Source organism: Scleropages formosus, chromosome 21, assembly GCF_900964775.1.
Source record: "Scleropages formosus chromosome 21, fSclFor1.1, whole genome shotgun sequence".
NCBI lineage: Eukaryota > Metazoa > Chordata > Actinopteri > Osteoglossiformes > Osteoglossidae > Scleropages > Scleropages formosus.
In genome coordinates, this window is record NC_041826.1 from 12,358,744 (window position 1) to 12,380,638 (window position 21,895).

The 21,895-nt window shown below is 43.3% G+C and overlaps 1 protein-coding gene across 2 annotated transcripts in view; it reads left to right on the top strand.

Moving 5' to 3' along the window:
* Positions 1–21,680, top strand: part of myom2a (myomesin 2a) — a 26,052-nt gene extending 4,372 nt beyond the window's left edge. For both annotated transcript variants that reach the window (XM_029247169.1, XM_029247170.1), the window contains exons 4-37: positions 147–282; positions 2,255–2,409; positions 2,906–2,998; positions 4,672–4,760; positions 4,924–4,974; positions 5,679–5,843; positions 6,240–6,401; positions 7,443–7,584; positions 7,856–8,055; positions 8,555–8,608; positions 9,019–9,146; positions 9,711–9,894; positions 10,212–10,386; positions 10,550–10,671; positions 11,001–11,188; positions 11,390–11,516; positions 11,622–11,800; positions 11,909–12,023; positions 12,587–12,746; positions 13,184–13,290; positions 13,474–13,518; positions 13,695–13,831; positions 13,983–14,127; positions 14,252–14,311; positions 15,048–15,115; positions 15,223–15,336; positions 16,860–16,947; positions 17,077–17,115; positions 17,455–17,560; positions 17,877–18,040; positions 19,147–19,183; positions 19,338–19,360; positions 19,452–19,507; positions 20,710–21,680. In XM_029247169.1, coding sequence (XP_029103002.1) covers positions 147–282; positions 2,255–2,409; positions 2,906–2,998; positions 4,672–4,760; positions 4,924–4,974; positions 5,679–5,843; positions 6,240–6,401; positions 7,443–7,584; positions 7,856–8,055; positions 8,555–8,608; positions 9,019–9,146; positions 9,711–9,894; positions 10,212–10,386; positions 10,550–10,671; positions 11,001–11,188; positions 11,390–11,516; positions 11,622–11,800; positions 11,909–12,023; positions 12,587–12,746; positions 13,184–13,290; positions 13,474–13,518; positions 13,695–13,831; positions 13,983–14,127; positions 14,252–14,311; positions 15,048–15,115; positions 15,223–15,336; positions 16,860–16,947; positions 17,077–17,115; positions 17,455–17,560; positions 17,877–18,040; positions 19,147–19,183; positions 19,338–19,360; positions 19,452–19,507; positions 20,710–21,186 — 4,291 coding nt within the window. In that variant the 3' untranslated portion in view covers positions 21,187–21,680. The remainder of the gene's footprint in view (positions 1–146; positions 283–2,254; positions 2,410–2,905; positions 2,999–4,671; positions 4,761–4,923; positions 4,975–5,678; positions 5,844–6,239; positions 6,402–7,442; positions 7,585–7,855; positions 8,056–8,554; positions 8,609–9,018; positions 9,147–9,710; positions 9,895–10,211; positions 10,387–10,549; positions 10,672–11,000; positions 11,189–11,389; positions 11,517–11,621; positions 11,801–11,908; positions 12,024–12,586; positions 12,747–13,183; positions 13,291–13,473; positions 13,519–13,694; positions 13,832–13,982; positions 14,128–14,251; positions 14,312–15,047; positions 15,116–15,222; positions 15,337–16,859; positions 16,948–17,076; positions 17,116–17,454; positions 17,561–17,876; positions 18,041–19,146; positions 19,184–19,337; positions 19,361–19,451; positions 19,508–20,709) is intronic.
* Positions 21,681–21,895: the final 215 nt, after the last annotated feature.

Sequence of the window (21,895 nt, forward strand, 5' to 3'; positions counted from 1 at the left end):
CTGCCACTTTCAGAAACTGAAGAGTTTAATTGCAGTATTGCCAGCTCACTTTGCTCTTACTTATATGTATATATAATACACACATCTATATGTGAAACAGATGTTTCTGTTTTTTAATGTATAGTTATTAATGTATTTACTACTAGAGAACCCGGAGAAGTTGAAGAATATGAGCGCAGAACTGTTAATTTTTCAAGAGGAGTTGCTGAACTGCAACAGGAAGTCCATAAGATTCGAGAGTCGACTAAGTACCAGATTGAAAAGCTTGAGATTCAGAGAGAGGTAAAGAATTTTAGTATTTTGAGTATTTTTTAGCATGTATTCAGTTCTTTTGTTGTTAAATGCTTATATTAAGCAGTTATATTGTCTGGAAGAAAGGAATAGCTTCTTCTGTTTACTTTTCATGCATTTTAAAAAGAGAAAAAGACAAATAGATTTCAAATCCAGATTATCTGATAACCAGTAAAATCCAGTGTTGTCCATATTCAGATAAAGTAAAAAAAATAAAAATTGTCTTATAAGTGCCCTGTTAGTTTTGCAAACCTGTAAAGCTGGGGAAATGTTAAGGCAATTATTAATACACAATTAATAATGTTAGCAGTTTAAAATGTTACTATCTTCATTTTAAACTGGCAACATTCATTATTTAGTGAGCACGTGCTCCTGTTACATTTCCATTTATGCATTTAACAGATGCTTTTCTCCAAATTAACAAACATTTCAGAATAAACCATAGATGAAGACTTTAAGGTAGAGTCACATGACTTATTCCTCTTATTACGGTTGTTTCAAGTTTCAAGTTTTTATTTGTCACAAACACAAGCATACTTAGCACGACATGCAGTGAAATGCTTTTTGTTTTGTCTGATATCACCAATCATTACACATGCAGGTGCATATTGAACTGAGTCTTATTGCAAATGCAAAGATGACCATGGGACAGAAGGAGATCATTTTACACATTAGGATTAAAATGAGGAACTCATGAACTTCTGATTTTGAACCCCTTGTGAGTGGGAGTACTGAGCAGGAACATGTGGGGGAGGATGAATGCAGAGTGCAGTCGGGGCAGTAATGGAGACATCATGTAATTCAGAAGAGGACAGACCAGGATGGTGGAAAAGGAGAACCAGATATTTCTGTTGGGGAGAGAAAAGCAGGTCTGTGCTTCCAGCTCTGCCAGAACAAGGGATGTGAGAGAAGGAGTAGCTGGTGGAGAGGGCTGTATTTTAAGAGGTGATCCCTGTTTCAGAGAGAGCCAGGAGTTCCAGTGAGAGGTGGGAGGGATAGGCTAGAATGAAGTCAGCCTGGCTGTTCCAGAGGGCCACAGAGAAATGAAAATAAGATGGAGGGGCACAAAGAGGAGGATGTAGTACCTATCTATCATTAGAGTGGCAACATTTGAGGCTTTGATGGCGCTTACTTCACTTACCCAGACAACTTTCTGGGACACGTTACAAAATGGAAAATGATACAGACAGTGGCATTTGTAGCAGTGGTGGCCTCCCTTGGTGGAATCCCAAAGGGAAACTCCCCTGTCTTTGCACAATGACTCTTGTACCACAAGGTTGCCATTGACACTCCAGCTATGCATCAGCTCTTGCAATAAGAAGGTGACTAATTTGCAGCAGCTAAGAACCAAAACTATTTGGCTTTCTCCAAATGTAAACCCATCCAGATATAGGAAACAAGGTGGAAAATGAGTCATGGGACTACGTGTCTAGGTTGGGCTTGGATACAGTTTCTGAATATCAACCTTGCCATAAATTCCAGCTTTGTGAAGCGCACACTGTACAGTTTGTTTTGGCACAAAGGTGCTCATTCAGTTCTGTGGTAATTTTTGAGGCTGTACTTTTGGGGCATTTAGTCAGTGACATGTCTATCTGTCCCTATCAATGACTTTCCACTTGTGACTCCGGTTCTTCTTTGCTGATGCAGTTTGCCCATGTTTGGCATGTGGTCTCATAATTTTTGATACTGTTACCCTGGACACATTAAATACTTTAGGGGTTTTTCTGACATGCATCTGCAGTTCAGACACCAGCTATTTTTCCTCTTATTAGTTTCCTCATATTGCTGTGAAAACTTACACACCAAAGTTTCAGAGCTCTCTTACAGCCACACACACTAAAGCCCTCTTACTAAACTGTGACTCACATCTCTAGGGTTATACAGTAAATATGCTACATATACAGGTAGTTCAGTGCATAGACTATATTTTGCTCATGTTAATATGCATTTTCGTGATGAACAGGTTGAGGAAAGAGTGTCCATTCAGAAGAAAGTTTATGAGGAGCTAGTTAAGGGACCTGAATTTGTAGTGAATCTGAGATCCCACACCGTATGGGAGAAGACCCCAGTAAAGCTGCTCTGTACTGTACTGGGACATCCCACCCCCAGTGTGAAGTGGTAAGATGTTTTTTTTTGTGTGTGTGTGCAAAAAACCTGAAAACAAGACTGTTTTGTCCTTCGTTATGAAAAGGGGCATTATTCTATACGCGTTTATTTTTGTATATAAGTCTTTATTATTCTATACAAATCATTATTATTGTATACATATGTGTATTTTCTATGCATGTACATTATTTAGAAGTCATTGTGCATTAATCTTTTTGGGGAGATGTCCTACCACTGTGGCAGATGGCAGTGAGCATTAGAATACAGCATCCTGGTGTGAATCAGGTGCTAACTTGAGAACAATCTGCCCGTATAGCTCCAACGTGCTGCTGAACACTATGTGTGTGTTGCTACAAGACTGATAGATGAGAATATCTGGACTGTCAGACAGTCGTTTGAACTGTACTGTGTACACCAGATTACTTCACTGAAATGCGTTGCTCTGGTTCTCTTTGCCCTTTCACAAGCCATAAAACAGAGTGCATTTCAGTGCTTTGTATTTTTCCAGGTTTAAAGACGGTATTGTCATTGATCGGCTGAATAAACCAGGAAAGTACCAAGTGGAGAGTAAATATGGAGTGCACAGTTTGACCATTAGCAGGTATTGTCACTTTTTCCACTACGCATGTTGGTTTGCATAGTGAATCCTCTGTACTCTGCACATATAAACTTGGTAAATATTTTACATGGTACAATTTATTTTTACCTCCAATTCTAAGATAAAATTCTCCACCCCAATCCTCTCACATGAAACCCTACAGATGTAAGCCATGTTTCTTACGGCATTTTTGCTATGCTTTTTGCTATGTTTTTTGTTTTAAAAGTACCTAAAATGTTCAATCAATATGAAAATCATGATAGATTGATGACTGTTTGGTGTGAACTAGATTTACTGTAATTTCACGTCTGAGACTGCCATCTTGCAGTTCCTTCAGAAGCTGCTGGGGTCCACGCACCTGTTCTGCAGGCATCTCATCTGAGGCATTAGGACCCAAGTGCTGAGCCCAGCGCCATTTGATACACCACCTCCTTAAAGAGCACACACTTCGTCCGTGTGGCACACTGGGCTCCAGGCCTTGGCTCACACACACATTCAGATCTTTGCGTTCAATTAGACTAGATTGTCTTTATGAAGAGGAGCTGACTGAGTGCAGACAACGTGCTCATGGACTGTCAGACCACGAAAATCTAACCGAAAGCACAGGGGTCAAAGACAATGGATTTCTGAGCAGCACTGAAACGGGACTTGGAAGATTGATCTCAAATTTCTGTCTTCTGGGCTTACGCTCGTCTCTTCTTGCAGCCTGACGTTCTTGTCAAACATGTGCAGTAGTTTTCCATGCTCACATTTCATGGGATATGTTACACTAATACTGTAGATAGCCATGTCCAAATGACCTTAATTATCTTTCACAACTGGCATGTTGAGGATATTTTGCTATTTCTGACTTCAGTTCCCTGCTTAATTCTGTTATGGAAGCATACAGCCCTGTCTGCTGTGATTCCAGCTGGTTTTTATGCCTGTTGTTATCATGAAATTCACATACATGGTGCAGCCGCTTGACCCACAGTCATCCAGACTTTTTTTGTCTTGCTACTTTCTGCATTTATCTCATCTGCAGCCCCATCTCTATCAGTTGCTAACCCTAACCCTAAGCCACAAAAAACTCAAGAGTGAACAAATATGAAACGTATGAAAAAACCTCAGGTATTTTTTACTCGGGTACATTAGTACACAGCGGAAACAGCAGTGAGAAAAAAGTGAGCTCGTTCCACATTTAATGCAATTTAACACTTGTATCAAGGATTTCAGTTTAACTACATAGCCGAGCACATATTCTCAAGAATAGTGTTATGAGTAGGTGGAGCAATGTAACAGAATAGAAATAAGGGTTAAAGTCCAGTATGGGTCCCTGCTGTTTAAACCTACACAAGTATTCTAGTACCTGTTCCCCTAGATATCTGTATGCTTATGCTTATGTGTGATATGAAATATATTTGTCTTTTATAGTTGATCATTCTCTTGAAATTTGGTCATTTAGTTGCAGAACTAAAAATCAAAAACTTGAATAGATTATCAACATTATTCCAAATGTATATTGTTTTAGTGCAGAAAAGTGGCTCTGGCAGAAACGTGTTTTCATAGCACATGCTGGAACATTTTTGTTTCGCTGCACAATGTGTTCCACTGTAAACCCATCTCGTTTTTGCCTAATTAACGAGGAATGCACAAATAATACAAAATTTTGGCTTAATTTTATTTGTTATTCGTAGGAGTGATGTTGGTGACAGCGCTGAGTACACAGCTGTGGCTGCCAACGTACATGGTGCAGCTTCCAGCAAGGCCTCTGTCTTGGTCAAGAGTGAGTTTCTCCTACAGATGATCAATGTTTTCTTTGCTTGCTTAAGAAACCAAAGAGCTTTGATTAGAGTTGTTCCAAGTCCAAAAATATTCCATCATCTGAGGAATAATCGGGCTATTTGAAATTCCTGTTTTTGTCATGTGACTGATTCTATTCCTCAAAGGGCCTGGAGAGGGGGAGGAGCCACCTGAGACATTGCTGCTTCCTTTCCAGAGTAAGTGGCCCCCCTGAACATCACGACAAACAATTAAGTGTCTTATTGTGTTCATGTGTAGATAAATAAACAAGAAACACCATTAGACTCAAGGCAAGAAAGTGATTTTGAACATGTGGGTCTTAAGCCTGGACTTAAAGGTGCCCAGAGCAGTTCTGTTATTCTGGAACCTGTTCTTAGTTACAGTTCCTCAGTGTTTACAAGATAAAGCAGGAGTTTTTTCATGTTTGATGGAAAAAAATTAATATATTAGTTTTGCCATTGAAATAATTATTTAAAGTGAAAATCTCTGTAAATAAGGGGCGCAGCGGGCTTGGCCGAGTCCCGCTCTCTGGTGGGTCTGGGGTTTGAGTCCTGCTTGGGGTGTCTTGCCAAGGACTGGCGTCCCATCCTGGGTGTGTCCCCAGCCCTGCACCCTGTGCTACTGGGTTAGCCTCTGGTTTGCCACGACCCTGCTTGGGACAAGCGGTTTCAGCCAGTGTGTGTGTGTGTGTGTGTGTGTCTCTTAGTGTATATTAAAAATTCCTGTAACTCTTGACATCTTGCATAACAGTACGATTGGCTGGACATATTTCATGTTTAAGCACGTTTAAATTAAATGTTAATGCTGTATTTAATATAATAATACTGCATTTAAGAATATCTTAAAATGCTGACCAAAGAAGTTCCTTAAATTCTGCAAATGTTTTTTTTCTCTTCCACAGTCCCATTGCTTTCAGATATACGCCGTAGTAAACTTGACATAACCTTCATCGAAACATTTGGTGTAACATTTGGAGTAGAGGGAGGCACAGTCAGTCTGACCTGTAAGATGATCATTAATCCGGATCTTGCCAACCTGCAGCCAGAGGCAATGTGGTACCGAGACGGTAAGATGTCATTACAGTGTGTGACACTTCCTGATGTGCAATGGGTACCAATGTTGGTAGGAGGGTGTCGAAGGCCCATATCTTGGAGTCCTTATATACCCCCTGCAGGGAAAAGTTAAAACGTGAAACAGCCTTTTGTTCTTCCACAGTGAAATCCACTGTTGGTGCTATAGATACACAATACAAGTTTGCCTGTTTATACTCATGTAAACGTTTACTGGAGCAGTTCATCTGAAGTACCTCACTATACAGTACAGCCGGACCCCTCTGTGGTACCTGTGCTCTTAGTCAGTATAGTACCTACTGTTGTGTTTTCACAAATTCGCTGAAATTGTTCACAATGTGCTTGTTGTAACGCTAGATAAGGAAAAACAAAAACGGTGCTGTGTTTGTCAGATCACCTGCTGAGGGAATCTCACTGGGCCGAGATGAAGTGTGGAGGCGGAGAAGCTAAACTTACTCTGCCTCACCTGAATAAGGATGATGAGGGCCTGTACACACTGCGCATGTGGACAAAAGCTGGGACGGCCGAGCACAGTGCATATCTCTTTGTGAAAGGTACCGTTGCTTCGCTTCTTCCAAAATACTGCCCCCATAGCACACGACTGGAACCTGCTTGTCTTATGGAAAGCATATATGTACTAGCAGAGGTGTAGCTTGGAATTCTGGGCCCCTAGAAAGAATATTGCTCACCCCCCACCAAATAAAATAAAAGCTGCTTTAGTGAGGAGCCAGTCGCATACAAGGCTGTCCCTATAAAAGTTTTTCTAAGTGAATTACCCTTTACAGCATCCCTGAGAAGCATGTCATAGAAAACACATTAAATATAATAAAATTATTATAATAATTAATAATTAAATATATAATTTAAAAAAACTGACATATATTGTAAATTGCTTATGTTGGAACCCATTTATCTTCTTTATTGTAAAGTGCTTTGAGAATCTGCTTTGAGATGCAATACTACTAAAAAAAAGAAATAATTTTTAATGTAACACTACTAAAGTAATTACTCTAGTAACTTGTAAAGGTTAACAGTGAAACAGTGAATTGCAAAACCATTTGTAATGATATTACCTTTCAAGAGAGTTCTGTGCATTTTATTACTTCAACTTTTAAACTGTAAGGTTTTCCTTTGCCTTCTCAACTTTGACCACTTCCTTTACAACTTTTTGCTTTAGAAGTTGTTATAGGTGGTAAGAACTCACAAGATTGCTGGGAGATGTTTGCCTTTTCTAGGTTTTATAATGAAAGTGGAGGAATTCGTGTCTTTCAGGCAGTTTTACATCTGCTGCTGGAGCTGGTGTGGTTTCTCCAGTCCTTGCAGAGCAACCATGTTCATCATGGTTTCCCTTTGAGTCAAACAGTTTCTTCAGTCAAATCCAACAGCTCTTTCTGTCATATCAGCAGTCCTGTTTAGTTCTTATTCAATTTATTTAAAAAACTAAAGCACAGTGTTTCTAAGATCATTTTGTTAATGGTAAAAGTGTCTATTTTATTTAAAATGAACTGTTGGTGGTTGTCTGCTGAGGTAATGCAGGGCCTCCCACTGCTAGCTAACTCACTAGCTAATTTCTACCTTGTGTGTCTCACCCAAAGATGCTTCTCCTCCTGTGGCTGGTGCATCAGGAGCACCCATGGACATCAAGGTCCTTCAGGCTGATCGAGATTATGTCCTTCTGTCATGGAAGCCTCCCAACATCACCACTGAGAGTCCAATCACAGGATACTTTGTTGACAGGTGACTAATGACTTCTAATGTAAATCTATTCAATGCACGACTTTATCATCACTGTAAAAGTAACAATGAGAGAAAGTCTTTAAGGTCATACCACGACATGTGAATCAATATTTTTAAATTCAAACCCTTTAAGAGTTAATAATTACTGATTTTTGTCTTTCCAAGGTTTCTGAAGTGTGTAAACAAGCAATTCAATGATGAGACCCTCTTCATCTCCTTTCCAGCTCTAGTACTAAGGAGCAGTTATTGTTCCTGTCTTCTCTTTTGCCAGATGTGAGGTTGGTAGTGACAGCTGGGTGCAATGCAATAACTCTCCCGTGACGCTCTGTAAGTACCCGGTGCATGGCCTCAGCGAGGGCCACTCATACCACTTCCGAGTGCGAGCTATGAACAGTGCTGGGTCCAGCAGGCCATCCAGAGTCTCTGAGCAAGTTACTGCCATGGACCCAACAGAGCTGGAACGACAGCAAGGTACTTCAGTTGCGTCTCTGTAAAAAGAACCATAGTATTTCTGTACACTGAAGTATATTTACACACACACACACACACACACACACACACACACACATTTTCAGAACCGCTTGTCCCAGACGGGGTCGCGGAGCCTACCCAGCAACACAGGGCGTAAGGCCGGAGGGGGAGGGGACACACCCAGGACAGGACGCCAGACGCCACAAGGCACCCCAAGCGGGACTCAAACCCCAGACCCACCAGAGAGCAGGACCCGGTCCAACCCACTGTGCCATCGTGCCCCTTAGTTTCAATACACTATTTTTAAATTTACTTAAACTATATTGATATGCCCGTCCTGGGTGTGTCCCCTCCCCCTCCGGCCTTACGCCCTGTGTTACCGGGTAGGCTCCGGTTCCCCGTGACCCCGTATGGGACAAGCGGTTCTGAAAATGTGTGTGTGTGTGTGTATATTGATATGCATGGCCGATTAATAATTACAGGTTCCTTCTCCTTTTAGTAATTAAAGTGGATGGAAGAAAAGACGTTGTGATTCGCCAAGAAGACCTGGAAGGTAAACTGTTTTAGAGATATAGTAATTGTAATCCATTTGTGTGTCCGTCCATCCATCAACGCGCCCATCCTTCCTCCAGTCCATCTGTCCATCTTTTGTCTGTAACTACTTATCCAGTGCAGGGCTATGGAGCTCTGGAGTCTATCTCAGAAGCACAGAGTGTGAGTCAGGGTACACCCTGGACAGGATGCCAGTCCATCACATGACCATCTCACACACACACTCATTAATTCATACAAACCCAAACACACATATCATTTTTCATTTCTGTCAAACTCCGTTTCATAAAACTCAAAAATGACCATTTTTACACTTTATCCTTAGCATTTGCACAAACTGATTGTGTGTAGCAGCAGGGACACAAGAGCACCTTTACATCTTCTAGGGTACTTTCAATATCTCACATGCAGGCCACGTGAAGGTGCCAGGAGTTCCTGGCAAGGTGCATGCCTCCGAGGTCAACAAGACGTTCGTTGTGCTCAGCTGGACCCCACCACATGCTCGTGGAAGGGAGCCCCTGTGGTATCAAATCGAGAAGGTGTGTGAGCCTGTCTCTCTAGGTTCCCACCTTCACACACTTGAGCACTGTGGACACACACAGCTGCCGAAGGCTCTTTACCGCATTGTCTCCATTTAACACACCAGGTACTGAGCTGTGTCCTTATGTCCACATCCTGCATGCTGTGTGAGCAGCTCCAGCTGAGGAATCCTTCACCTCCTTGCTTCTTGCAGCCTCTTAAGTTCTGTTTCTTCTCTGGCTTCTTCCTCACACTCATCACAAAATGTGTGTGTTTACTGATATGACTCCTTGTTTTCAATAACGTTCAGCTTTGGGTCACTCTTGGTCACAAAACAGTTGGAGGAACATAGGACTGTGGAGAAAAAAGAATTCCAAAATGTTTTGCAAAGACTGCAGTGACCAGGAGTTTGAACACTGTCGTTTCACTGTGTTCTCGTGGTAGAACTAAAAACACAATGAGTGACCAATACCAATATTATCTACAAAATGATATCTTTCAGGTGAGTGCGTTTGTGGTTCTCATGAATCTACAAGGTTCACATGGAGTGTGTTATTATTGTGTGTGTGCGTGTGTGTCTGCAGTGTGTGGAGGGCAGCACTACTTGGCAGAGGCTGAACACCCCCGCGCCGGTTAAGTCCCCTCACTATCCCCTGTTTGACCTGGAAGAGAGTAAAAAGTACCTGTTCCGTGTGCTGTCTGTGAACAAACACGGCTCGAGTGATTCCTCAGCACCGTCAGCGCTTGTCCACAAGCAGGATCCTTTTGGTAAGTGACACTTACCACACTAACAGAGTAAAAGGTCACATTGTGGATGTGCTGACCTTGAAACGTGGTATTTCTGTCTGCTCCTTCCAGGCAACATAGCTGTAATAGTGTGAAATAAACTTAAAGACCCATTGATTGTTCACACAGTAACACAAATAGTAATATGAACACGAACACACACACACACACACACACACACACACACACACACAGTGGACTGTCAGTCAGGTGGACTGTTGGTGTTGGTACCTGGCTGTCTCTGCAGTAACCCAGTAACTTGTGGTGCTGCTGTGTTTCTGTGTCTCTGTGCTGCGCAGGTGTCCCCTCAGCACCCGGTCAGGTTACCGCTACCAGGAATACGAGAACTTCAGTTTTCCTGCAGTGGGAGCCACCTAAAAGTCCCAACAAGCTGCTCGGCTACTACATCGATGCCTCAGTGCTGGGCTCCAAAACGTGGACGACTTGCAACAACAGACCATACAAACACACCAGGTACTGTACCTGAGAGCACCTGTTAGACCTGCAGTACAGGGACACATGTCTAAAGCTCCAGCCTCTCAGTCCTCTACAGTGTATGTGGTGAAGAATTACCAGAGCACACGTCCATTTCTCTTTCCAGCTCATGGTAACTGTGTCCCTGCTGTAATCTGGACAGGTTTGTGGTCCATGGATTAACTCCTGGGGAGACGTATGTCTTCCGTGTGCAAGCAGTCAATGTTTTTGGCCTCAGCGACGAATCCCAGGAGTCTCTGCCAATCTTTGTAGAAGCCGGTGTATGTGAGTATGGAGTGGGAGCAGTCACCTATGGTCCTGCCCCCCATCCTCAGTGACCTTTAGAGTCCAAGGACATTTAGAGAATTGGGTTTGTGCAAAACTGATGCTCCAGGGTTACAGGACAACAAGTTCTGACAGTGAAGTAAAAAGATGAGATGGCTGCAAACTGAGAAAAATTACTGAAGAACAGACCGACTAGATATGGGCAATGAACACCATTACAGAGATGTACCGTGGTACACTCAGTGATACATAATAGAAAAAATTGTGGAGCGAGGCTTAAAGCTGCAGGTGGAAGTTGAGCTCATGGCAATGTAATGTGTCCAACGCAGCGACGCCCTCGGCCCCGTATGGCGTCTCCTTGCTCTACTGCGACGGCACCTCAATGATTCTGGGGTGGAAGCGGCCAAAGTTCTGCGGTGGATCCAAGGTGACAGCGTACTACGTGGACCAACATGAGGCCTCAGAGGCACAGTGGTGTGAGGTTAACGTGGCCCCTGTACAGGACAGGACCGTCAAGGTACACCGGTGCTGTGTCCACAAATTGGCACGTTGCAGCAGGTGGTGAATTCTTCACACGTGATGTTCATATGCAAAGAGCAAATGACACATAAATATTTGGTGCGTTGTACACGTGTATAATGCACCTTTTTCACCAGCATGGTAACATGTATAACATCCATCGAGGAGAACTTTAACAAGTCCTCATTTACACCTGCAGGTGGAGAATTTGAAAGAAGGAGCATTTTACCAGTTTAGGGTTAAAGCTGGAAATGTTGCAGGAGTCGGACTGTCGTCGGAGCCCAGCGAGGCCTTTCACTGCGAGGCGTGGAACATGCCGGAACCAGGTACAGTAGAAGACGGACACAAGTCACGGCATGGAGCATTGTAGTAGTTGTGTTCTCAGTGTGTTGTGGTCCCTGCCCACCAGATACCCTGCTTTGCACTTTCAGGCCCCTGTCATGACCTGTCCTTCTGTGAAGTCAGGAATGACTCCCTGTTGATCCAGTGGAAGGCGCCCGTGTACACCGGTAAAAGTGCCGTCACTGGCTATTTCGTGGAGGTGTCCAAGAAGGGTTCAGGCCAGTGGAGTGCTGTGAACGAAGCGAGCGTTGCACACCGTTACCTGAAGGTGAAGACCTGAGCAAGCTCGACCCCAATAAGAACACAAAGTTATTTTTGTTCAATAAGTTGGACTCTGTTCATCTCAGAATCAGAGCTCATTTCTGGCGCATTCCAGGTATCTCCGCTGGAAAAGGGAGCGACGTATGAGTTCCGGGTTCGAGCGGCCAATGCCCACGGCGTTGGAAAAGCGTCGGCTGTTTCCGAGCCCGTGTGCGTGAAGGCGCTGCCAGGTAACAAAGAGTGACCGCTAGAGTGACGGTTGTGTCTCTGTGAAGCAACCAGTGCATCTTGACAGTGTGATGAAGGTGTCAACCACCGGACACATTCCACTTCCTCCGTCAGCCTGAGATAGACATGCTGATTAGTGCGCCACACACGTTCATTCCTCCTCGGCTTTCGAAGCACCAGTAACAACCTGCTCAAATGTGCAGCAATGTAAAGCACTGGTACACGGGACTGTAATTTCATGGTACTGCTCAGTTAGAGCAAGATGCAGCACTGACTGCACTGATGCTGTGACAATTTGGACACCTTGACTGGACAAGCTGATACAGAAGATGAGTTGAAAAAAGCAAAAATGTGCAAAGGAGGGGCAGCAGGTTATGTAGTGGTACAAACTGCTGCCTTTGGGCCTTGGAGGCTACAGGTTGAAACCCCACCTCCTGTTGTAGTGCCCTTGACTGAGTTAATTACCTGGAACCGAAAAATGAGCCTGCTGTAAAAAATGGGTAAATCAGTGTAAGGAGCACTGGGGAATGCTGTGATGCCAATGTAATTGCTGTCTACCCCTCAGGTACCAAAGAAATTCACTGTGGAGTTGATGAAGACACAGGAGATGTTTACTTGTCCTTTGAGGCATGTGACATATTAGAGATTTCAAAGTTTGTTTGGTCGAGATCCTACAAAGAAATCACGGACTCCACCAGAGTGAACGTGGTACAACAAGGCAAACGGTGAGCACTTTACTGTGAGAGCCTTGCTGGACCGTCCAGTTTATACTGTGAGCTCTAGGCACTGTATTTTTCACATCATGTAGCTCTTGGTTCTCTTCATAATCCATGATTTCACTCCGTAAATCCTGTGCAGATAAGCAGCTTGAACCCTGACCCCCCATGCCTTAGAGGAGAAGTGTTCCTTGTGCCTGCAGTTGCGGTTCCGGGGGCACCTGCGCTACCCTTCACTGCTGACAGCTATATTCAGTGCACCCCCACCCCACCAGAACAGCATTAATAATGTTCTGTCGCAGCAAACTCTCAGTCAAGCCCTGACAAACTGGGGATACCATGCAGTTGTAGTATGTTCAAGGACTCAAACTCATGTCCACAGACGAGATTGTAGGATTGGAGCTGCACTTCCCTTTGTTCACTCACTGCACCTTGTTCTTTTGTAGATCAAGGCTCATTTTCAAGAGTCCCGACAAAGAGGACTTGGGGACCTACTCTGTGTACGTGACGGAGACCGACGGCATTTCTGCCAGCCATGTCCTCAAGGAGGAAGGTGCTGTACGATGGGCTTTGGACCCTTTCCCTACCGGGAATGATTCCTTCACGCTGAACATGTTGATGGCACTTTTACTTCGCAAATGTTTAAAATGTTTAAAGACTAAATGTACAGTACTGTGGTACTTTGTTCTATATGACACATACAGTATTGTAGTAACGTAACGCTTTGTCTCATTAGAGCTGCAGAAGATGCTGGAGCTGAGCTATGCTATAAGGCATCCAGGTGAGTCTTTGCTGCTTCGCCAGCATTCTTTACTCTTAAGGAGATGAATGAGTGAATCAACGGTTTGCTCCTTGACTCCGGGTGTGGAGTTTCCATATATACCGTACATGTACTTCCAGTATGTCCAAAAGGCCCAACTTGACACATTATGCACATTATTTCTTTCTCTTCAACAGTTGTGCCATTGAAGACGGAGTTGGCCTATGAGGTGCTCGAGAAAGGTCGCGTGCGCTTCTGGCTCCAAACTGTGAAGATGTCCTCTGGCGTCTCCTATCGGTTCATCGTCAATGACAAGGAAGTGTCCAGCAGCGAGGCGAGTCCGTCAGGCCCTGCACTGGACAAGTGTTTATTGGTGTTACTGATGAATGGATGGATGTTTCCTTCAGTATTTTCTGATGTCCTCACATTGCTCATGTTGCTCAGTCACTAGTCAAGCTGTTCTTTCTGTTTCTCTGTTCCTTCAGGGCTTCAAGATGAGCCACAGCATGGACACTGGGGTTATTGAGATGATCATGGAGCATTTCACAAAAGAAAGTGAGGGCACCTACACGGTGCAGATCCAAGATGGGAAAGCCAAGACTCAGTCATCCTTGGTGCTCATTGGCGACTGTAAGGGCACCCGCAGCTTCTGCGCTGCGCGTTACTCTATGTGTCACATGTCACTGTACATGTGCTAGAACTCCAGTGCCACGTCTCACGTGCTACTCGAACCCTCTCTGCTCCTTCCCCGCAGTGTTCAAGACAGCACTAAAGGAAGCCGACTTCCAGAGGAAGGAGTACACCAGGAAACTAGGTCTGCGGGAGAATGTGGCGAAACTGAAAGGACTCAGTGCGCAATCAGCCTGGGTCCCATCACGAAAGAGTAGTTGAACAGAAGAAAGTGACAGGAATTTTCTAGAACATGTTTTTGTGGCCATTGGACTTGTGCCTTCTTTTATCAAATGCTTATGAAGGGTCGTGATTTAAAACTTCTGCCCAGTAGTTTTCCAAGTTTTAGTTTGTTCATGTTTGGTCGCTGTATTTGCCTTTGGTTTGCTTTTTGGTAATTTTAGGGAAGTTAAACATCCCCAATATTCCCTCTCATGTCCGAACCTAAGTCCTCCGTAAAAATCTGTCAGGTAAACAGTGAAGAAGCTCTTCCTGCTATTTCCTGTGGGGAAGATCAGTAATTAGACTGACACATGCGCTCTCAAATGTCCGCCACACAGCCAATAATGTCACTATTTAAACCTCTATAACAATGTCTTCCCTGTCAGATCAGTTTTTATAACTTACAACTGTCAGTGTTATTGCGATATGACCCATGCAGCAGTTATGGATATTCTGCTAGCAGACTGCGAGAGTCACAGGAACTCCCACTGTTTCAGGCAAATTTTACTGTGGTACATTCATGGTAAACATTGCTTTAATTAAAGTATACAAAGGCATCATTTCAACTGGATGTCAAAGTGGAATTAGAGTGACTGTGAAAAGCAATATCTGTACTTATCATCTGCAGCTGATAAAATAATAAATACATTTCTTTACAGGTCCTCACTTCCAAGAATATTTGTATTTCCAAGTACAGGAGGACTGTACTGTTCTGCTTGTCTGCAAGGTGATGAACAAAGATACTTACTGCAGTAGTAGAGCCAATGAATAATCTACATTAAATATATGTGTAATATGCATAATAACAATCTTTCAATTCACTCTTTGTGACAGCTGGCCAATGTGAAGAAAGAGACAACTTTTCACTGGTTTAAGGACGACGAGGAAATTATTCCAGATGTGCCACCTAACGTGATGTCAGGAAGTTGCGCCCTGCCTATCCCTATGGTAATCATTTTAAAATGTCTTAAGAACTAAACATCTTATATTTCATTATTTTGGACTACAGCACACACTATATTATTTGAGAAAAGTATGTTTCCCACATGATTACACTAAGTGAGTAGCTGGAAGAGGTCAGTTACAAGTGCAGTATCTGCAGGATTTATGCCTATATGTGGAAACAGTGGTATCCCCCCCAAGTGCTAACTTTCTATCAAAAATAAAGCAGGCAATTTTAAATCCCAGAAAAGCACCTAATTCCACCCATCACACCCTGTCCTGGTTGGTGGGGGCTGCTCAGACTCAAGGCAAAAAGCATAGTAAACCGAGGTTCCAGCACAGCTATCACAATCAAGACTTTGACCTAGTGATTTTTTTATTGGCTAATGTTTTTCCCATTCTGAAACCCTACACTTCCTGAGCACCAAGTTTACTTTATAGGAAATAAGAACGCAGCCAAAATGCCCATAAATATATTTTACAGGAGTCCTTGATAACAGGGTTCCATTCTGATTAAAACAATACTAATATAGATTAATAATAAATTAAATACTGTACAGTATTATAATTATATTTTTATGCTAGTATACAGCAGTATATTTTTATACCATTTATCCTTTTATGCATAGAGACAGCTGGTAGCATAGTGATTACACACACACATCATCTGAACCGCTTGTCCCATATGGGGTCGTGAAGAGCCAGAGCCTAACCCAGAAGCACAGGGCGAGGGGCTGGAGGGGGAGGGGACACACCCAGAACGGGACGCCAGTCTGTCACAAGGCACCCCAAGCGGGACTCGAATCCCAGACCCACCAGAGAGCAGGACGAGGTCCAACCCACCGCGCCACTGCGCCCCTTTCATAGTGATTACATTACATTTATTTAGTTACTTTTCTCCAGAGTGACTTGCAATGAACTCCATGTAGTGTTATCACCCCTCACACCTTATTCATTAAGGTGACTTACACTACTAGATACACTACTTACAATGGGTCACTCATCCATACATCAGTGGAACACACTCTCTGTCACTCACACTATGGGTGAACCTGAACAGCATGTCTTTGGACTGTGGGGGGAAACCCACACAGATGCGGGGAGAACAAAGGGATCAAACCAACATCCTCTCGCACCACCCAGGCACTATGAGGCAGTAGTGCTACTGGCTTTGGACCCACAGGTTCAAATCTCACATTTAGCAAGGTACTTACCTTAAATTGCTCTGGTAAAAATGAACCAGCTGTAAAAATGGGTAAATAATTATAGGTAGATTAACATTGTAAGTTGCTTTGGAGAAAAGTGTCAGATAAATGTAAATGCTGCACTATTTTTACATTCATTTCTAAATCTGTTTTCTTTAGCTTTTCCTTTTTCTTCACCGCCAGAACACTCATGTTTTTGCTTGTTAATAATAATAATAATAATAAATATTGTTGTTGCTATTATTATTGTTCATTTTACAGATATCTATTGTAGCTCTGTGTATAGTATGTGAATGTAACACTCTTTGCTTCTTCCACATTTAGTTTTCCAGGAAAGACCAAGGTGTTTACAAAGCTACTCTTAGTGATGACAAAGGAAAGGACATCTCACTGCTTGATATCTCTGGCAAAGGTACTGGAAATCCTATTAATTATACACTTGTTAATTGTTGATTATTGTATTGGTGTTTTCATTTTTGTTTTTTTTTTATAGCAGATTCAGTGATATGAAACAAAACTAACTTGTTTCTCTTTGTTGTAGTGTTTGAAGATATTATTAATGCCCTTGCTGAAATTGCTGGTATGTTACTGTTTCAAGTACTGAAGTTTATTTATTTAATAGATGTCCAAATTTTACATAGCAGAAAGTTCACTTGTGAGTGTCTGAGTGTATGCGTGGGTGTGTTCAAACACATTGTGGCTGCAGGACAAATTTTCTCAGATGTGCAGCTTTATTGCGTTTTCTCTGAGGGTCGAATATGAGACGTGCAGCTGTCAGTGTTCCTTCCCAAACCTGTCTCAGGGTACTGTACCTTTCACAGTGCAGGATGGTACTACAGTAGAGTAGGATGGTACTACAGTATAACAGCACCAGTATATGTTTTCACATGTCCTAGCAGTTGTTGATTTCTGTCTCTAGGCTCCTCTGCATCGGACCTAGTGTTGCAGTGCACCCCGGAGGGCATCCGACTCCAGTGCTACATGAAGTATTACACAGAGGAGATGAAAACTCACTGGTTCCACAAGTAGGCCTTTCCGATGCTTTACACTACATGTTCGGCTAACCGCTTAGACAGAAGACTTGTTCCTTTCTTTGCTGGATCATGACATGGGTGCGAGGATTTCATTGTAGCCAAATCTAGACAGACATTAAAAAAAGGATCACAATTCAATGAACATTTCACTGCACCTCGCTATTAACTTCACGTGTGGCTCCTGCTTTGATATTGCCTGCCCTTGTTCACAATGGGCTACATTTTGCACTTCTGAAAGGGACATTTCAAATGTGAAACCGTGTGGGGACCACAGCGACATCAACAGCCTTTCTTTACGAACATTCAGGGACAGCAAAATTTCATCTTCCGAAAAGATGAGGATTGGAGGGACTTCAGAGATGGCCTGGATGCAGATCTGTGAGCCCACTGACAGAGAGAAAGGACATTACACCATTGAGATTATAGATGCCAAAAAATCCCACACTCGCAGCTTTGACCTCTCCGGACAAGGTAAATGTGTCCAAACCATGGCATTTAACACATATTATTATTATTATTATTATTATTATTATTAATCAAACTGAATCCCTTAATGAAATAAACTTTCTCCTTACTAATATTAGGAAGCAAAGCCAGTACACTTGTACCTCATGCTATGCTCATCCCAGTCGTGAATTTTTGAAGATATGAACATTTCACAATCTATTTATTAGAACTGTATTTTCTTTCTCAAATTGTTGTGTTGTGGAGTGAAAATGGCCTGCATTTCCACCACTGGAGGGTAGCTTTATGGAGCTCTGCAGGACCAATTTCATCCACACACACACACACACACACACACACACACACACACACACACACACACACACACACACACACACTGTCTGAACCGCTTGTCCCATACGGGGTCACGGGGAGCCAGACCCTAACCTGGCAACACAGGGCACAAGGCTGGAGGGGGAGGGGACACACCCAGGATGGGACACCAGTCCGTCGCAAGGCACTCCAAGCGGGACTCGAACCCCAGACCCCCACTGCATCACCCCCCCAATTTCATCCAGCATATTTTTTTATTTATTTATTTAGCAGATGCTTTTCTCCAGAGCAACTTCCAATGAACTCTATGTAGTGTTATCAGTCCACACACCTTATTCACCAAGTTGACTTACACTGCTAGATACACTACTTACAATGAGTCTCACACACACACACACACACACACACACACACACACACACACACACACACACACACACACACACACACACACACACACACACACACACACACACTATGGGGGAACCTGAACAGCATGTCTTTGGACTGTGGGAGGAAACCCACACAGACACAGGTGAACATGCAAACTCCACACAGACTGAGTGGGGATCAAGCCCACATCCTCTTGCACCACCAAGACGCTGTGAGACAGCAGTGCTACTTGCTGTGCCACCGTGTCACCCAATCTCCTCCAGCATCTTTTTACATTTATTATAGCTATATCCAAGAAACTATCCAGGAAATACATAGTGATTTACATCTATTCAAGTGGAGTGCCACTTATGTGCTATTAAACCTTTGCTCAAGCATGACATTCAAAGTTTCCTCTGTGATTGCAGCGTACAATGATGCCTACGCGGAGTTCCAGAGACTGAAGTAAGGCAATGATCTTTGACCATTGCAAAGTTTCTGATTTGTGTTTCAGTCACTACTCTTAGTGATACAGTGATATATAGAGGAATTCACTTTTATCAGGAAGTTAGTTTTTGTGACAGCAATATCCATTAATTGTTCCTTCCTTATCTTACAGAGCAGCAGCATTCGCTGAAAAGAGTAAGTTCATGTTTGTTCTTCACAAACAGATGTGCTTTGATTCAAATAATGACTTTTAAATGTTTAATTCCACACTATTTAAACTTTCCAGATCGTGGCAGAGTGGTTGGTGGCCTCCCTGATGTTGTCACTATTATGGAAAAGAAGGTATAACTACTAATTTTTCTTTCTCATTATTCTTTCTGCTATACATGTTAGTATATTTTACATATAAGATGTATTATATTATGTACAACATTTCTTATATGGTCTTTCTTTCTTGTGAGCTGATCTATAGGGCTACACATCCGGCCTCTCTAAGGTGCTTCATCAAACATTTGCTGTCTCAAGTCCTTTACAGAGTTTACAGAGATGGCGCTTAAATAAGAGTAATGACTTCAGAGAAAACATTTATTTTGGCTATGTTATGCTAAATTGACACTAAATATTACATAATGTATGAAACAATATCTGCAAAGTCCATCAACGAGACTGGAATCTGATTACAGGTAGATAGGCAGTCGGTAGAGAAGTCAGGAGGATGAACCACTGACACAAGGCTGCAGTTCTGAAGTTTTTGTGCTCAAGACTTTATTCTGCACTGTGCTGTGAACCTCTGTCAGGCACAACATTACAGTTCGCACACAACCAGGTTTTCCCCTCAACCTCCTGCACTCACACTGTATTCACACCTGGGCTGAGGTGGAGAGGTCCAGGTATGGTGCTGCCATCGGGATAAGTTCCTTTCAGAGAGACCCCTTAACCCCTTGTCCTGGTCACAGCTGTCTGGAGCATCTCCCTGAATCACTGGGTGCAAAGCTGAGTGGGGGTACTCCTTAAATGGAACACCATTCCATAGCAGCATAACTGCACGCACAAGTGCACACACTACGAGGCATTTAACGTCACCAATCCACCTAAATTGTGCGTCTCTGGACTGTGGGAAGAAACCAGAGAAGCTGGAGGAAACCACAGAGATGTGGGGAGAAGATGCAAACTCCACACAGACTAAGCTGGATTCAAACCCACACACAAACAGCTCAGACGTTGTTACCCTTGAAATCGTAGAGATAAAGAAGAATATTGCAGAAAAGTGAATGTGCAGGTGACAGGACAGCACCTGTTGTTACTGTGCCGTAAAAACCGTGTAAGCATGACAGGCTGCACTAGTAGTTACAGTAGGTCTCCACAATCCAGGATAAGGTTGCACACCCTGGTCTGCAGCAAAACTTTTCAAGCTACTTCTACCACTTGTTTCACACTACAACACCGCAGTATTTGGGCCATTCACAGAATTCACCTGAAGCTACCAGGTTGCTGCTCTTACAAGGCAGGAGGAAATGCACCTTCTCTTCTGCTTTTCTCTTTAGACCCTGAGTCTGACCTGCACCGTGTGGGGCGACCCCACCCCCGAGGTGACCTGGTTTAAGAACGAGCAGGAGGTGATCTCTGATGACCACAACGTGATTTCATTTGAGGGAGGAAAGTTTGCGAGCCTCACGATCAAGGCTGTGAGCTCGGAGGACTCTGGGAAGTACAGCATTAATGTGAGGAACAAGTATGGCGGCGAGTTTGTCGAAGTTACCGTGAGCGTCTACAGGCCAGGCGAAGAGATCCCAGAACCCAAACTGGGACAGATGCCCAGGGCAGTTGCACCCCCCAAGGCCTCGGCCCCCCCGGCGCAAGCTGCCAAATCACCCGCCCCCCAACCCCAACCTGCCCCTCCTCAAAACGTGAAATCGCCAACACCCTCGCATGGCACCAAGTCCCCTACCCCTCCGCATGGAGCCAAGTCCCCCACACCACCAAGGAGCGTGAAGTCGCCCACACCCCCTAGAAGGAAGTAAAGAAAGAAGTACATATTAAAGAAAGAACAACTCCAAAAATATGCAACAGTACACACATGTAGAATGATTCTAAAGACATATAAAGTATGATTTAAACATAGATGTCATTTTTCACAAGAGAGGTAGTGCACACTGAACTGAACTGAACCAAGAGCAGAGAAACACCAAAGGTGGCCAGAGGCTCCACACACCATTCTGAGAGCACAGCGGCAAACCCGCACCATCGGGGTCACCTGTGCGAGTCACCCTTCAGAGAACGCTTCCTACACTTAGCACCCACTCAACACCCTGCAGAGTTCCAACAGGCTGAAGGAGCTGTGCTTCCAGCTGCTCACTGGAGTCTTAAAGCCTTTATTGTGTGTGTGTGTGTGTGTGTGTGTGTGTGTGTGTGTGTATATGTATTGCAGTGTGCTGCTTCTGTGTCACTGTCCAGCGTCAGTTATATCGTCTAGCACTTCTCTCCTACTTTGTGTCAATAAAGCATTAGAAATCACCTACTCAGTGTTTTTCTTTAAGACTGAAACACACCCATCTGTCACCTACCAGGGTTAATTTTTTTCACCCCATTATGTGAATTCTTGTTATTATGCACTTTTACCATAGCTTGACGATCATTTCATACAGAAGAAATATATAACCTGTTCCTAGACAAAAAAAAATGAAAATTAACCAAAATAAATTGAATTTTTTTATGCATGTCAATGATAAC